Consider the following 16,866-nt stretch of genomic DNA (forward strand, 5'->3'; position numbering starts at 1 on the left):
CCTGTTCTCAATCTTGAGTCTAAAATGTTTCAGGAAGGACTCTTCAGAAGGGGCATCTTCAAAAGAATATTGAGAGGACTTTGGGGTACTAGTAAGAGTTTAAGCCAATTGGAACAAAGCTTTAGAATTGTAGCCAATTTGCCTAATATGTTTTTAGTAGAAATCCTTTTTGGCTTTCAAAGTTTGTATTTGATACTGACTCAAGAGTAGTCTAAAATTTGATAGAAACATACCAACAGCGATTTCGAAATGGAACTCTACTGGTGGGAAAGAATCCTAGGAAACTGATCCACTGGCTTAAAGATGCCACCAGGAAGTGGCTGAGCCCAGAAGAAAAAACTGGAGTGGAGATAGCCAATGCGGTATTGCTGGAACAGTTCTGGGCCAGCCTTGATCTACCCATGTGGCAGTGGGCTTGCCGTCATCCAGACTTCATGGGTGAAAAGATCCTAGAAGTGGCAAACGCCTATCATCATGCCCAAACCACCATGTCCTTGAGAGAAATCCCTCAACCTGGATAGGGGTCTTTGGAGTCCTATCAGCAGAGCAGGTGTGGCCAGATGGTTCACCCCACCTACAATCCGTAACTGGACTGTTATGCTTCAGTTGTGGTGAAAGAGGCCATTTCACAAGAGACTGTCCCCACAGGGAAGATAAGGCAATGGACATTAATGCGGTCACTCCATACTGTTGTAACTTTGTAGATGTCAATAGCCAGGGAATTTCTAAGTTTGTGATTCCAGCTGAGTTGGATGGGGTTCCAACACATGTGCTAGTTGACTCTGGGAGTGTGAAAACGTTTGTATAGAGGGATCTGATGAAGCAAATCCAAATTGACTGTGGTAAAGTAATGACCCTGGCATGTATTCACGGGGACCATCGACAATACTCCACCAGCCAGTACGCCTGAAGACTCCAGCTTGTCAAGAAATTGTAGGGTTCTCCCTTGGCTCCCTTGATTATTGGACGGAACTACCCAAATTTCAAGCCTCTTTTGTCTCAGCTTAAGGCAAGTTCGTACAGTCACGACTCTGAAGAACTGGAGTTCCCAGAGCTCTTTCCATTGGAGAACCCTGATCTTTTTCAAGACTTTAAGACTCCTAAGTCCTGGAGGCAATGTTGACAGTACAAAAATACCTACGCTGCTAACTTAGAGACAGCAGGGGAGAAGGGGTCGGAATCAGAGGGAGTACATCCTACCAGGTCCCTTGGTGTGGGAACGGGGTGATCCAGGGAACTTTAGGCAAGCTCAGAGGGATGAATTCTTTAAGTGGGCCCGTAAGCATATACAATGGGTGGACAGGAAGGTAGTTCCGGGGGCCCAGAGTGCAGACCCTGTTCCTCCCTATTTTGTGATGAAAAGGGATCTGTTGTACAGAGTCACAAAGGGAAGTGTGGAAGGGGAGATGATAGAACAACTCCTGGTTCCCAAACCCTATTGTCAACAGGTCATACAGTTAGCTCACAGTCATCTTCTGGGAGAGGAAAAGACTCAGGTAAAGATACCTATAGTACCTGAATCTAATCCACTTTGATGTACACTTTGAAGTGCTGAAAAGCAGAATATATATACAGGCTCAAATCTATTGGCTAGACCTTCATAAACAAGTCCAGTGGTATTGTCAGTCCTGTCCTACCTACCAGCTCACAAAGCCTGCTGGGGTACAAGCGGAACCTCTCATACTAATGCCTATCATCAAAACTCCCTTTAAAAAAGTGGGCATGGATTTTGTGAGGCCACTGGAGAGAATGACCCGAGGAAACAAATGTATTTATTTATTTATACATTTTTATATACCGACATTAGATCAGTAATGTCACATCGGTTTACAGAAGAACAGAACTGAAATAAGTGTGTGTGTGTGGGGGGTTCTTATTTCTTACAATGAAACATAATAAACATAACTAGTCTGTAACATGGTTAACTTGTAAACGAGCAACTAAGTGGAACGAGGGTAAAGAAGGGATGCTTGAAGGGGTTTAAATGATGAAGGGGGGAAATTTTAAGACATTGGGGGGCGGGTACAGGATGCCGGGATGGGGGTGGGGGGTTGAGTCATTGGGGGAAGGCTTGTTGGAAAAGCCAAGTTTTTAGGTGTTTCTTGAAGAGCTGAGTGGAGGGTTCAGTTCTCAGTTGTGCTGGAAGGTTGTTCCAAAGTGACAGCCCTGCTACGGACAGTGCAAGTTCCCTTGTTGTGGTTAGATGTGCTTCTTTTGGGGTGGGGATGGGGAGAAGACCGGTGTTGGAGGAACGGAGGTTTTGTTGAGATATGTGGAAACGTAGGGGCGTGCTTAGCCAGTCCAATTTGTCATTGTGTAGAGGTTTATGGATGATTGAAAGAGTTTTGAGTTGTATCCGAAAGGTGATGGGTAGCCAGTGGAGGTCCTTGCGGATGGGGGTGATATGGTCTGATTTTTGTTTTTGGTTTGTGAGTGATCTTGCTGCTGCATTCTGCAGTAGCTGGAGTGGTCTGGTCGTGGCAGCAGGGAAGTCGAGTAGGAGGGAGTTACAATAATCGAGCTTTGAGAATATTAAGGTTTGGAGGACGGTTCTGTAGTCATGTGAGAAGAGGAGCGGTTTGAGTCTTTTGAAGATCTGGAGTTTGAAAAAAACATCTTTTATGATGGTGTTGACGTGCTTTTTGAGGTTGATTTCTGCATCCATGGTGATGCCGAGGTTTCTGGCTGAAAGGGTTAACTGTTGGTTCATGGAGGTTGCTGTGTTGAGGGGTTTGAGATTGTGGGTGGCGTGGTTTGTTATGTGTAGAAGTTCAGTCTCCTTCCATATAGTTAACTCAAATGGGAAGAACTCCATTGAGCTTTGTGTTACTTTGTCCTGATGTTACATTTACCCAGTCAATATTGGGGTAATTGAAATTGGTTATTTAATCTTTTGGATAATAGAAGGGGGCACTCCATGAAGTTAGCATGTAGCACATTTATAACTAATCGGAGAAAATTATTTTTCACTCAATGCACAATTAAACTCAGGAATTTGTTGCCAGGGGATGTGGTTAGTGCAGTTAGTGTAGCTGGGTTTGGATAAGGTCTCATCATACTAAACTATGCCACTAGGTATCCGGAGGCAGTGACCTTACGCAATATGAACTTCCCAACAGGGGCGACCATCCTAATGCAGGTTTTCTTACAACTTGGGCTATCCAAGGAGATCCTGATGGATCAGGTTACTCCTTTCATCTCCAAAGTCATGAAACAGCTCTGCACCTCTCTCAAAGTTGAGGGTGTGTGATGGGCATGTCGTGGACACCAGAGGGGCAAGGTATCTAGTGCGGCACGGGCATCGAAGTCTCAAAGTGGGGCATGGCACACGCATGTTATAAAATGCCAGGTCGGTGCATGGAAGGGGAGGGGGACGACGAATTTTGCTATTATTGTTCCATGTAAATGGCCATGTTAACTGTTCCTTGTAAACTGCCACCCGGCAGTAATTATTACTGTTCTCTGTGAACCGGAGCGATATGTATTGTATACAGGAGCTCCGGTATATAAAAACCATAAATAAATAAATAAATAAATAATGCATGGCGACGCATCAGGGCCTTCCCCAGTTCCCTCCCAGTCTGCTCCAATTAAGGAGCAGACCATGAGGGAATTTTCCAATCCCCTAGCCTGACCTCCCTCACCCTTATCCTATCCTAAACCCCCCCAGTAGTTTTAACCTACCTTATGCGCCTGCTTTGAGCAGGCGCAAGTTACGTGCGCGCTGGCACCTTGCCAGCACGTGATCCCCCAGCACAGCAGCAAATGGCCGCTGTGCCGGGCGCCTCTAGCACCACCCCACCCTACCCCCGGGACCACCCCTTTCAGCAACCCCGCAACTTACATGCATTCCGGGGGTTTATGGGCGTGGCCAGGCCTTTGAAAATTGGCCCGGCCCGCGTAGGTGTTTTAAAATCCGGCCCTACGTGTGGCGCAAACCTAACACTGCCCCTTCCTCTGCAAACACCATCCCAACAGTAAAGTATAGGGGTGGCAGCATCATGTTGTGGGGATGTTTTTCCTCAACAGGGAATGGCATCTTGTTAAAACTTGAAGGATGGATGGATGGAGTAACATATAGGAAGATACTGAAAGACAACCTGCTTCAGTCTGCTAAAGAACAAAAACTTTGGAGAAAAATTCACCTTTCAGCAAGACAATGATCCCAAGCACATGGCCAAAGCAACACAGGAGTACTTGTATAAAAAGGTGAATGTTCTACAATGCCCAAGTCAAAGTCCAGATCTCAATCCAATCGAGAACCTGTGGCACTATTTGAAAATTGCAATCTATAAGCATCATCTATCCAACCTGAACAACCTGGAGCAAATCTGCCAGGAAGAATGGGCAAAAAAACACTCCCAGTGTGCAAAGCTGGTAGAAACTTACCCTAATAGACTTAAAACTGTTATTGCAGCAAAAGTACTAGGCTGAAGGGGTTGAATACTTATGCAAGCAGCATTCTTTTTTGTCTTCAATTCTACTCTACAAAAAATGCAGAGAAACAACTGTGTCCCTGAAAATCTACCCCAAGAGCATACTGATTTGCAATATACATACTGGGGCCGATGCAATACTTGTGCACAGAAAACAGACGCTCAGTGTTGAGCACCCACTTTCCTAATGCGCACCTAGCCACCTCTCCTGGGTGCGCGATTCAATATTTAAATGCTGGGGTCATGCTAAAAAGGAGGCATTAGGGAAAAATGTGCATCCCTAGAGCCTCCTCAGCATCAGCCCCCAGGAGAGGTGGCTGTCAAGAAGACTGGGAAAACAGAAGCACAATCTATGAGCCCATTTTCTCCCGCTACCAGCATAGACATGTACAAGATACACAGCCTGGACTGTGTGCCTTTGTGTGTGTATTGGGCATCCAGAATCTTTTTTTTTTTTTTTTAAACTAAATACTGCTTTATTTGGTTCCTCCTACTTAGCACTGCAATAATACTATAAGGGGGAATTATAGAAAGCAGGATTTTTCTTTTTTTTTTTCAATGCACCCTTGAGTGTGGCATACCTCTATGCCAGCTCCAGGCTGGAGTAAAATTTGCAGCGTTGCAAGGGCGCATTGGCTGCATGGAAAATTTATTGGATTGCAGGGTTTAGCCTATGGCCTCATATACATTTACAGAGCTATGCATTGACTTGGACGTGTTAAACCCCATATTGGATCGGGGGTTACGGATTTGTGTCCAATCACGTGTTAAACCGTGCGCAGCGGCTAGCTGCGCACGGTTTAACACGGTTTAACACTATCTGAAACAATCTGCAAGCATCATCTGCAACTCAGACAAGTCTGCTGACTCTCTAGGGGGATGAACACTTCTCAAACTACCGTACATGCATTACCATACAGGACCTTATTTTATGGCCCAACTAAAATAAAACAATGAATGTGTTGTCACCGCATTCACCACTTGCTCTTTTCCCAGGCCAACAAATAAACCTTCAGCAGCTGCAGCAGAATCAGCTTTATTTCTGTGAGTTACCCAAAGTTTCGCCAGGTACATGAGCGCGAAATTGATCCGAAGATGAACCAACTTTGCACAGATGGGAGAAAAAGTCTTACTCTGCACTGCCACTCCTGCAAATTAAAATTGGGGACCCTTCCTAAGTGATATCTCTATTTTTCCTATATGCTTGAAGAATTTCGTATTTGCATAGTTTACTAATTCGGCAATCACAAGGCAAGGTCTGTTTCTTTGTGTCATCTTTAGGCCCAGCTGGTGTGCCTTTTCTACCTACATTGTGCAAGGGCCAGAGGCAGCCACACTTCCAAAATAGGTATGAGATCTCACAAGTTACTTCTCCTGGACCTAATTTCAAGGTCCTCCAACCTTTCAGATTGTTTTTCTGTCGGAGTGTGCAGCATACTTACTTTTGCTTCTGATAGTATCACATGGTCATGAATTCTGGAGATGTTAGATTCCAGTTCTTGAATGCACTTACTCGTCTTGGTAAGTACGACATAAGCTTCATTGAGTTGTGCATCTATTTTCACAAATTTGTCCTCCAGTGCTAGTACAATGGCATTCACCCCTTCATTTATGCTAGTTACAGATGTTGTCGGTGATGATGGGCTTCCTATGACAAACACCATTTTTCTCAGCATTGCTCTCAGCCAATTTTTATCTTTCCTGGGCATTTTTTAAGCTATAAGCACTTACCATGTTACTAGCGTCACACAGCCGCAGTACCATCAATTCTTGCTATGCACGTTCCGTTTGTTTCCCGGCAAAGTCTTATTTTAGGCCCTTTTATAGCAACTCGGAGAGTGGGATCTTGGAGCTGGCAAGGAACACGTCCTTACCCTCATGACCTCCCAAGCGGCTGAAAATTAAAATAAAAAACCCCCTTCCTACCCAAGTAAAAAAGCCCCGTCTCCTTGTAATAAAAAAAAAATAATAAAAAATGCACCCCACTTCCCTCATATGCCTCCAAAGCTTACATTTACTCCCTGGTGGTGGTATTGGGGTAGGATCATCCCAAACTGAAGAGGATCAGTAATACTGCTTTGAGAAATTTTAGAATTTAAAAAAGTTTGGGGAGAGGTAAACTATTGGGTTATATTCTTTAGTGTGTGTTTGTTTAAAAAAAAAAAGTAGCCAAAGATAGGAAAATGCTTAGAGTTAGTGTGTTTTTGTCTTTCCTTGCCTTCTTCCCCTCTCCCACCTATCCTTTGCTCATCCTTTGATTTATAAGAGGAGACACTTTCACATTAAAAATCAATCATCCTTTTATCTTTGAGATGGTCCTCATGTAACCACCAGTCCAACTGGGATTTACACAATAAATTACAAAATAATTATTTACACAATAAATTACAAAATAATTTATTGTGTAAATCCAGTAGTGTGAATATTGATAAGAGGGCTGAGGACCAGAACGAGTGGGGTTTTGTCCCTTGTGATAACTGTTCGGTTTGTAACCATGAGTTACAGATAAAGGAATTGAAGACTTCTTATTTAAAATATCCATATAAAATATCGGGACGTTTTTCCTGTGATTCGTGTGGAGTAATTTACGCATTAATTTGCCCATGTAAATTGGTGTATATTGGACAAACATGCAGAAAGGTTAAAATCCGTATTATAGAACATCGTAGTCGCATTACAGCTGGTAAATTATCGGTTCCATTGGTTGAACATTGGCTGAAAGAGGGGCATACAGTAAATGATTTAAAGTTTGTGGTGTTAAAACAAGTAAAGCTCAGTCTGGGGGGCGATTTATCTGCAGTACTACATCGCCTGGAACAACGTATGATTTTTCAATGGGGTACGGTGGCCCCTAGGGGCCTTAATGGACCGATCGAGTGGGAAGCTTTTTTAAAGTAAGGAGGAGTTTCAGTTTTGAGTTGTGAAAAGGGATAGGACAATTCAGATGGAGGTAGGTGGAGTTTGAGCTATATATGCATTTGGGTGAATTCCTGACGCTATTACGTTTTTGTGACACTTAGAGGTTGGTCTGTTGGTGGAGAGCGTTCCCCTCTCGTTGTAAGTTATGAACAAAACAGTTTGATATTGTGGTATATAATCTATTGGGATTTCTTCTCGGTATAGTTGGTAGCTGTTTTTATCTGGTATAATGTTTTTATCGTTGTAGGTTTTTCAAAAAGAATTGTAAGCGGTATAGGCTAGTGCCAGATGAACGGGGATTGAAACATGATAGTTTTGCCTTAAAGGTGAGTTTCTTTTTAGGGTGGAACTTATATATTTGAGCGTTTTTGAGAATTTGACGCTCGTTTTGAGATAAGCTGTAGAAGATTAATTTTGAAAAGACACTGATAATAATATGGGTATTATTTTCAAATTGTTAGGTGAACACAGTGAAGTTATAAGTTGTCCCTGAGGAAGCCCTTTTGAAAAGGGTGAAACAAGGATCCGTTGTCGGGCTGGAGATGAACAAGGAGATATACAGCAAACAATCTTTCATATTACACAATATTGAAGGACGCTTATGAGATTAAAATACTTGAAGTATATGGAGTAACATACTCCGTTAGAAGTTTGGAAACTATATGAAGAAAAGTTTTCTATTACATCAATAATAAGCTGTTTTTTAATGCTTATTTGCACAATTGTGAAATATTGTATACATTTTGATGTGTCAGTAGGGTGTTGAGTTTTTAAAGAATGAATGTGAGTGCGGGTATGTTGTTTTAAGGATGTTATTGGTTATATATTTGTGAATAAAGTTTTTGCACAATTAATTATCAAAATTTAGATTCTATAAGGGAAAATAGACAGCCATGTTTTGGTCCTTTATCTGTGCGAATGTCTCCCGAAAAAGATTCTCTCTTAGACAGGGAAGCGCCACTAGCTTTTCATGTACATCCTCTCTTATGCTGCTGGCACGAATTCATGCCATATGTTGCACGCCAATGGACAATGCAGAGTTCCTTGAAACAGAAACATAAGATTCATAAACTGAACAGAGGAGGTGTCAGATTTCCTCTTCTGCATTAAAAAGGTTAAGGATAGTTTGAGGACTCTTCATCTATTTGGAGGAAGGGTTTAACTTCTGGAGACAGTTGTAGATACTACTGGACGATAGAGAATTGATGAATGGCAGGCAATTAGCTTGAAATACTTTCCTACCAAAGTGGTCTAGAAACCTGAGGTCCTTTCCTTGTGGTGAACTGGCGTTTTCTTTATCTTTTTCATCACAGATTCAACTACCATTGTATTATGTGGCAATTGCACCACTCCAAATACTCTGTATTTCAAGTCTAACTTTCTCGCAGTTGGCATGCCAGAGTTCGGTGGTTCCCACATACTCATTTCCACAGCATTTAGCAGCAATGCTACTGGTTCTGAAGTATTAAGAATTTGTAGGAGCCCTAGGAGATTAGCACGAGAGTCTTTGTCCTTTCGCACAGGAACACCGAAGGCTATTCCCATTTTTCAATGAACTTTGAGTATGAGACGTTTTCTGAAGGTGATGTATATTCTGGCGGCTCTGGTAGAAAGTTGAAGAGTATGTCTGTTGAGTATTCATCTAAACCCAGAGGAACTGAGTCACTTATTCATGAAAGTAAGGAAAATAATGATGAGTCGGGAGATGCCTCACTAGCAAAGGAGGTGGCTCCTGATGACTCCCCTGAGACGAGGAAGAAGCTCAGTTGACTCCAAAGAAGTGTTTAGACCTAAGGGTGACAGCAGAACTTCATTAGGATCTGAAGGCTGAAGAGATTCATCCGACTGCCTAGGAAGGGCACGGAAGAAATTGGTAAGGTCTCTGAGCTGGAGTAGGCTGGGGCATATCCTGCTCAGAGATGAGGATTGGTTCCTGCACCTGAGATTGTGGTTGGCCCTAAGTAAGCAGAATTATGGAGCATATGGGTGCTGGTGACTCAAGATGGAAACCTTCCACCATTCGAGGCAGTGTAAGCGCCTTGATGATGGAAGGTGGAAGGGGCAACTAAACCCCTCCACCTGCAGACCTAGAAACATATATAGAAACGTAGAAATGATGGCAGAAAAAAACCAAACAGCCCATCCAGTCTGCCCAGCAAGCTCCCATATTTATCAGTTTCCCATACTTATCAGTTTAACAGACCGCCAAGGTCAGGACCCTTATTGGTTACTGTTTGAGTCCAATTTCCTGCCATTGAAGCAGAGAGTAATGTTGGAGTTGCATCAAAAGTGAAGTATCAGGCTTATTGGTTAAGGGTAGTAATTGCCGCATCAAGCAAATTATCCCCATGCTTACTTGTTTTCCCAGATTGTACAATTCAATGTCCTTGTTGGTTGTCTGAACTTAAATCCTCTTTTCCACATTTGCCCTTGCTGTTGAAGCAGAGAGAAATGTTGGAGTTGCATTAACCATATAAAGGCTTATTGGATAAGGGTAGTAACCGCCATTCCAGCAAGCTACCATGCCTCATTTCATGCATTTCTATCCTCTTTAGGGATCCACGGTGTTTATAACCCATGATCCTTTGAAATCCTTCACAGTTTTAGTCTTCACCACTTCCTCCAGAAGGGCATTCCAGGCATCCACCACTCTCTCCATGAAGAAATATTTCCTGACATTGGTTCGAAGTTTTCCTCCCTAGAGTTTCAAATCATGACCCCTAGTTCTACTGATTTCTTTCGAATGGAAAAAAGTTTGTTGTTGACCATGGATCATTAAAATCTTTCAAGTATTTGAAGGTCTGAATCATATCACCCTTGCTCCTCCTCTTCTCCAGGGTATACATATTATAAGTTCTTCAACCTCTCCTCATAAGTCATTTGATGGAGACCACCCACCATTTTGGTCACCCTTCTTTGGACCACCTCCTTCCTGAATCTGTCTCTTGAGATACGGTCTCTAGAACTGAACACAGTTCTCTAGGTGAGACCTCATCAAGAACCTGTAGGAAGGGATTATCACTTCCTTTTTCTTACTAGATATTCCTCTCTATGCAATCCAGCATTCTTCTGGCTTTAGCTATCGCCTTGTCAAATTGCTTCGCCGACTTCAGATCATTAGACACTATCACCCAAGGTCTCTCTCCTGCTCCGTGCATATCAGCGCTTCACCCCCAACACATACAATTCTTTTGGACTGCCACACCCCAGATGCATGACTATACACTTCTTAGCAATGAATCCCAACTGCCATATCTTTGACCACTCTTCCAGCTTTCTTAAATCCCATCTCATTCTCTCTTTTCCTTCTGGCATGTCCACTCTGTTGCGGATCTTAGTATTATCCGCAAACAAACTTTACCTTCTATCCCTTCTGCAATGTTGCTCACAAAGACATTGAACAGAACTGGTCCCAACACCAATCCCTGTGGCACTCCACTTAACACCATTCTCTCTTCAAAGTAGGTTCCATTTACCATCACATGTTGCCTATCCGTCAAGCAGTTTGTAATCCATGCCACCACCTTGGTGCTGTCTCCCAAGCTTCTCATTTTGTTCATGAGTCTTCTATATAGGACCGTATCAAAAGCTTTACTAAAATCCAAGTAAATCACATTGAGCTCTCTTCCCTGATCCAGTTCTCTAGTCACCCAATAAAAGAAATCAGATTCATCTGAGAGGACCTTCCTCTGGTGAATCCATGCTGCCTCTGATCAAGCAACCCACTGGATTGTAGATAGTTCACTATCCTTTCCTACAGAGTCTCTATTAATTTTTCCACCACTAAGGTGATGCTAACCAGCCTGTAGTTTCCAGCCTCTTCTCTACTCCCACTCTTGTGAAGTGGAACCAACACCGCTCTCTCTCCAGTCACTCAGCACCACACCCTTTTCCAGGGATCAGTTGAACAGGTCACACAACAGACCCGCCAGCACATCTCTGAGCTCCCTTATTATCCTGGGATGAACCTCATCAGGCCCCATGGCTTTTGTCTACTTTCAGTTTTCCTAGCTCTTCCCATACATTCTCTTCCGTAAATGGAGTTTCGTCTACTCCATTCCCTTCCACAGTTTTAACTAGCGACTGTCCTTCTCCAGGGTCTTCCTTAGTGAACACCGAAGTGAAGTACTTGTTTAATATTTCTGCCATTTCTTCGTCTCTCTCCACACATTGATCCTTTTCACCTTTCAATTTCACTATACCCCTTCAGAACTTTCTCCTTTCTCTGATGTATCTTAACACCTTAACAGAGAGGAGGAATAGCCTAGTGGTTAGAGCAGTGGACTATGAACCAGGAGACAAGGGTTTGAGTCCTGCTGTCGCTCCTTGTGACCTCAGGGTAATTGTGCACCCTGCGCGCGCTGACGCCCATAGGCTTCCCCAGTTCCCTACCCTCTAACTTGACCTTCCCCACCCCTTCCCTAGCCTTTCCACCCTCTAACCCTAACCCCCCCCCCCCAAATTGGTTTCACCTTTTGCGCAGGTTGTGCGCACTGGCAGCCTGCCAGCACACGATCTTCTGACACAGCAGCAAATGGCCACTGTGCCGGAGACCTCTGGCCCCACCCATGCCCCAGACCGCCCCTTTTGTAAAGCCCCGGGATTTAGACGTGTCCCAGGGCTTTTCATGCATCGCTGGGCCTTTATAAAATAGGTCCGGCGTATAGGGCTTTAAAATCAGCCCCATAGGATTTATCATTGGACATATTTTATGTTGTTTGCTCTATAAATGTCTGGGAATCCACAAAGCATAATTTTACCAGTCTACTAATTTCCAAATCATCCTCTTAAAATGTAATGCTACAAGATTTGTTTTAACCACTTCTTTCCTCTTTCTTTACAACTACTTGCATTGAGAATATACAGCATATCTGAACTTAAAGCTACACAGACACACACGACAACTAACATTTTTATGTACAATATCGTCAGGCATCCTCTTCCCAAAAGCCAACAACTTTGGATTATATATAGTAGGTACACCATATGCAAATTCATAAGATACAGTAAATCTCCACTTCTCCAAGGAAACTAAATAATTACAGTACCAAAGCTTTCAACATACAAAATAAATGTTATGTTTCCAGGTGGTACCATATTTGCTACAATTCTCACTAGGGTTGGTCAAGAGGGAGAAAGAGGTAGAATCAAGTTTTTGCCCCACTCTTACCCAGCTCAATACCCACCATGGCATTGGAGCAGTTCAGCAGGCAGATCACCCCCAGCAGGTACCACCTCCTTCTGTAGGTCTTATAACCTGTCAATCTGCGCAGCTCTGCTGGGTTACCTACATCAGGGTCCAGAATTCCCTCCATCTCCCTTAGAAAGCCGCTGCTTACAAATCCACTTGGTCGTCAGTCTGGTGAGGTTTATGTGCTTTTATGCTTAGGATTAGTGAGGCAGCAGCTCAAGGAGCACAAAGTCCAGGAAATTGGCAGCACGATAAGTCCTTTCTGGGCAGCCCTTTCCACACATGGACTGTGCTTTTTCTTCACTCTATTAGCCTCTTCTTTGCTGATGCTGAAAATTAGATTTGGGTTTTGGACAGATCTAATTCTGTAATTCATTCTTCATTTTTTTTCCAACTTGCAAGGAAAGACAGTATTGCCACACCTGAAATACAAATTATATAGGAACATCAAAATTATATGCTGCTAAAAATGAACAATTTTCATCATAAACATACAGCAAGATGGAAAAATGCTCACAAAATACATACAACAATCCAATGCTTTGTAAACAGACCTGAAACAGTGTTCTCGTTATACATGGAAGAAAACGAGCTTACCCATCATGCTACTGCTGTCACTGAGAGAGCCGAGACAATAAAAGGTCTGTCATAATGTAGGAGTGGAAAATGTTCTAAAAACTTGGGCACCACCCAAAACTTTTTTTTTTTTTTTTTTTTTAAACAAAACCCAAAGAAGTTGAAAAGCACGTGCTAGGAGTACTGGTCAGAGGCGATTCTCTTCCTCAGCCTAAGGAAATGTTACTCATACTTCCCAGACCCTCCCTAAAAAAGTGCCACAACGTCAGCCACAATGGGGAGCACCAGCATCCACGGTGACAGAATGGATGCCTGCTGATCCTCCACTCTCCCCAGATCCTGTGCTGCCTTATTTGTGACCTGCCTGGCTCTGTTTGAGTCAGTAGGGGCACAAGGCCGCACATGTGTCCCTTTAAATGGTGATGCATGCTGCCTGATGGGTGCACCCTCCACTGAAATAGGACTCAAAAATGTTTTGCTCCGATAAAGTTAGACAGCCCCCCCCTTCCAAAAAAACAACATAACCCATTTTTTTCTATTGCTCTTCTTATTTTGCTCATTTTTTCCCACTCTTTACTTTTTAGGTTTTTTACCAAATTAAAACAAAAGAATGATTTAAGGGCTGCGACTTAGTATCAGTGGAGACACCGGTGGACGCATCATGATGACATTTTGCGATAAGGAGCCTGGATTTGAAAATATTTTTAACAGGAGAACCAGATCAGGAGTTGCCAGGTCACAACAGCCCAAGAAGCACAGAAAGAGAAGACAAATGAGGGTTAGTTGAGGGGAGAGAGGAGGGGGGAGATGCAAACAAATGAGGATAAGTACTGGAGGTTTTATACTTCCTGAGATATTTTTAAGCAAGGAGAGGTTGTTTACTTTTATTTAATGTTTACCAATAAAATAACATAAAACCATTATCAATCTATGTTTATGCCACCCAGTTTAAATGCTGTAGGTGAATATTTCACTCCTCATCTATATTCATTTCAACTGAACAGCAGTTAAAAGGTAACATGGCCTTTACTACAAATTCAGAAACTCCCTCAGGAAGCCAGCTACAAGACTTTGACCCTTTAACTGAAGAAACACCGACCAAGAATCTTAAAGCACCGTAAAAAACAAAAGTAGTCCTCCCCTCCTCCCCCAAACCGATCTTACCAGCAAACGGAGGAAGAGGTTGCCCACATCACTGCCCTTTGAATTTGTTTTTTTCCCAAAACTTTCTCAGTAAGAGACACAGACTTAAAGCCTGAAACAGGCAGTCTCCTCCTTTGGAGCCTGCACATATGCCACCGCACCGATCTCTTCCCCTCCCTATTTTGTTATGGAAGGTAGGGAGACAGATGCACACAGTAAGCTGTATTCTGCAACCCCCACCTCTGAACCTTGAGACAGGAGGCACTGGCAGCATCAGTACCAGGCAGACAAGTAAATCAAATTCAAACAGCAAGCTTCACGCCATCTCAGCCTGTATCCTATGCTGGGGATGAAGATTAGAGAACCCTCCCCCCCTCTGATGGTGTATGCGTGTAAACACCTTCTCCTTTGGGAAAGAGACTCTTCGCCTCCACGCTTTCAAGCCAATGGAATATTGTGCGCTGCCGCCAACTCATGATTGGACATGCATCCATAATCCCTGATGCAAAATGGGGATTAGCGCATCCAAAACACATGTCCAATCTAGCACGTAGCTAATAACGCTCATCATATGTAAAGTACATGTAGATGAGGCTATTAGCTAATCCTGCGCAGCTAACGCGCCCTTGCAGTGCGGCAAATTTTATGCCTTCCCGGGACTGATGTAAAGGTCTGGAGTGCTCATAATTCCTGCTTTCTGTGATCCCTCCTACTAGTACCTTCATGCTACTAAGTAGGAGGGACCACAAAAAGTGAAACCATGTAAAAAACATTTCTGAGTGCCCAATATACACCCACAATATACATGGTCCAGGCCGTGCATACTGTTGGTGTATATTGTGCTGGTAGCGGGAGAAAACAGACGCTCATATTGACCATCCTTTTCCTAAACTGCACTGACAACCACCTTTCCTGAACGCCCGATGTCAAGGAGGCGCTAGGGACGCACAATTTCCCCATGTGCATCCTTTTTACTGCGGCAGCTAATTTAAATATTAAATTGGGCGCCCAGGAGAGGTGGATCGTCGTGTGTTAGGAAAGCGGGCGCTTAATCATGAGCACCGATATTGCATCAGCCTGTTTGCACATTTACACAGTTATCTGAGCATCATTGTCTTGTTGGAAAAAGGGATATCCAGAAGAGCAAGTACCACTTTAGCACTGCCCTGTGGATAAGCACATGTTGCCCACCCTTAGAAACTGTCTATTCCAGCCACAGCCTTTAGTTTCCTGTGGCAATTCAGGGGTAGAGACAAGTTTGGAAAATTGTGGCACATTTGCATGCATTTGAGTCACTTTGCATATTAATGAACGTATTATTTTACATAATAAAAATAAAGTAGTTATCCAACTTTGCCCTCTAGAATCTATTTTGTTTTTTGGGATGTTTAATGGGTGGAGAATAAACATACCAATGTCAGAAAAGAGAAGAGGAGATGACAGGAAGAAAGGAGGAGGACGACGACTCAAGAAATAAGGGAGGAGGAAGAGAATGGGCTGAGAATGGAGACAAGAGGAGGAAAGGCTGGGATATGGGCTGGAGAGAGGAAGAAGAGGGGATGCTCCTCCCCAGCTCTTGCCCTGTTCTCCTTTGCATCCCCCCTTCCCCCAAGAGCTTTCTCATTCCAAGTACTAACAGATAAATACACGCACCCTGATCCTCGGTCCTTCCTTCTGAAAAAGAGGGGCTAGGGAATCAGGTTGTGTAGAAACCTATTTTTAAGGCTCGGAGAAGTGCATTGGCACTTGGAAAAGGGAGAGGTAGAGATACAAAAGACTGGAAGGAGGGGGAAATAGGTTAATTTCCTCTCTTTCCTTTGGATCCCACTCCCCCCAGGCAGGGCCATCCTTGGGGGGGGGGGGGGCACTCGGCCCTGCACCTTGCCGTGGTCCAACCCCAACCTAGCGTCATTAGGCTGCACCCCTTCCTCCCGAGGTGGAAGGGGCCAAATAAAAGTTGCTACTCCCTCTGATGCAGCCAAAGAACCATTGCTCCCTACCAAAGCTAAGGAGGAGAGAGGGGACTCGCACGTCTAACCCACCAGCTCTCCTCCCTCCTGCACCAGTGAAATAGCTGATTTAAACCTGCATAGGAGGAAGAGGGTGGTTAGAGGCACCTGACTGCCTGCCCTGCTGTCCAGGCCAGGAAATGAGGTGAGCGAAGAGGGAGGAGCAGGCGAGGAAAGGTCCCCCAAGAGGCATGAGGAGCTGCTGGGGTCTAAGAGATGGGAGTCAGGTATACTGGGAACTAAGAAATGAGGTGGGAGAAGGAAAGAGAGCAAGACAAGGGATGGGGGATAGTGAGAGAGACAGAATATAAATTAGTATCGGAGAGAAATGTTTGTCTTGTCACATATACAAACTTTGGGGAGTCCCGCACCGGCTGACTTGCCATGGGTCCAACAGACCCCCCATTAGGGCTAGCCCTAACCCCAAGCTTTCACCTCTCCAGCCCCCACCCACAATCTTTCTTCGTTCACACAAGCCCTCAGCCAATTCCCTCTCCCCGTGCTGATGCAGTAGGAGCTAAACGGTAGTCCTAGGGAGTATCTTTCTGCCACTCAAGGCCAACCGGAGCTTTGAATGGTGCGCACAGAGCGC

General features: G+C 43.9%; 1 protein-coding gene across 1 annotated transcript in view; it reads right to left on the reverse strand.

Moving 5' to 3' along the window:
• Window positions 1–16,866, reverse strand: part of SLC49A3 (solute carrier family 49 member 3) — a 179,431-nt gene that overhangs the window by 162,130 nt on the left and 435 nt on the right. Inside the window, exon 2 of the mRNA XM_029602747.1 lies at window positions 12,542–12,968. Coding sequence (XP_029458607.1) covers window positions 12,542–12,670 — 129 coding nt within the window. The 5' untranslated portion in view covers window positions 12,671–12,968. The remainder of the gene's footprint in view (window positions 1–12,541; window positions 12,969–16,866) is intronic.

This window comes from Rhinatrema bivittatum, chromosome 1, assembly GCF_901001135.1.
Source record: "Rhinatrema bivittatum chromosome 1, aRhiBiv1.1, whole genome shotgun sequence".
Classification (NCBI taxonomy): Eukaryota; Metazoa; Chordata; class Amphibia; order Gymnophiona; family Rhinatrematidae; genus Rhinatrema; species Rhinatrema bivittatum.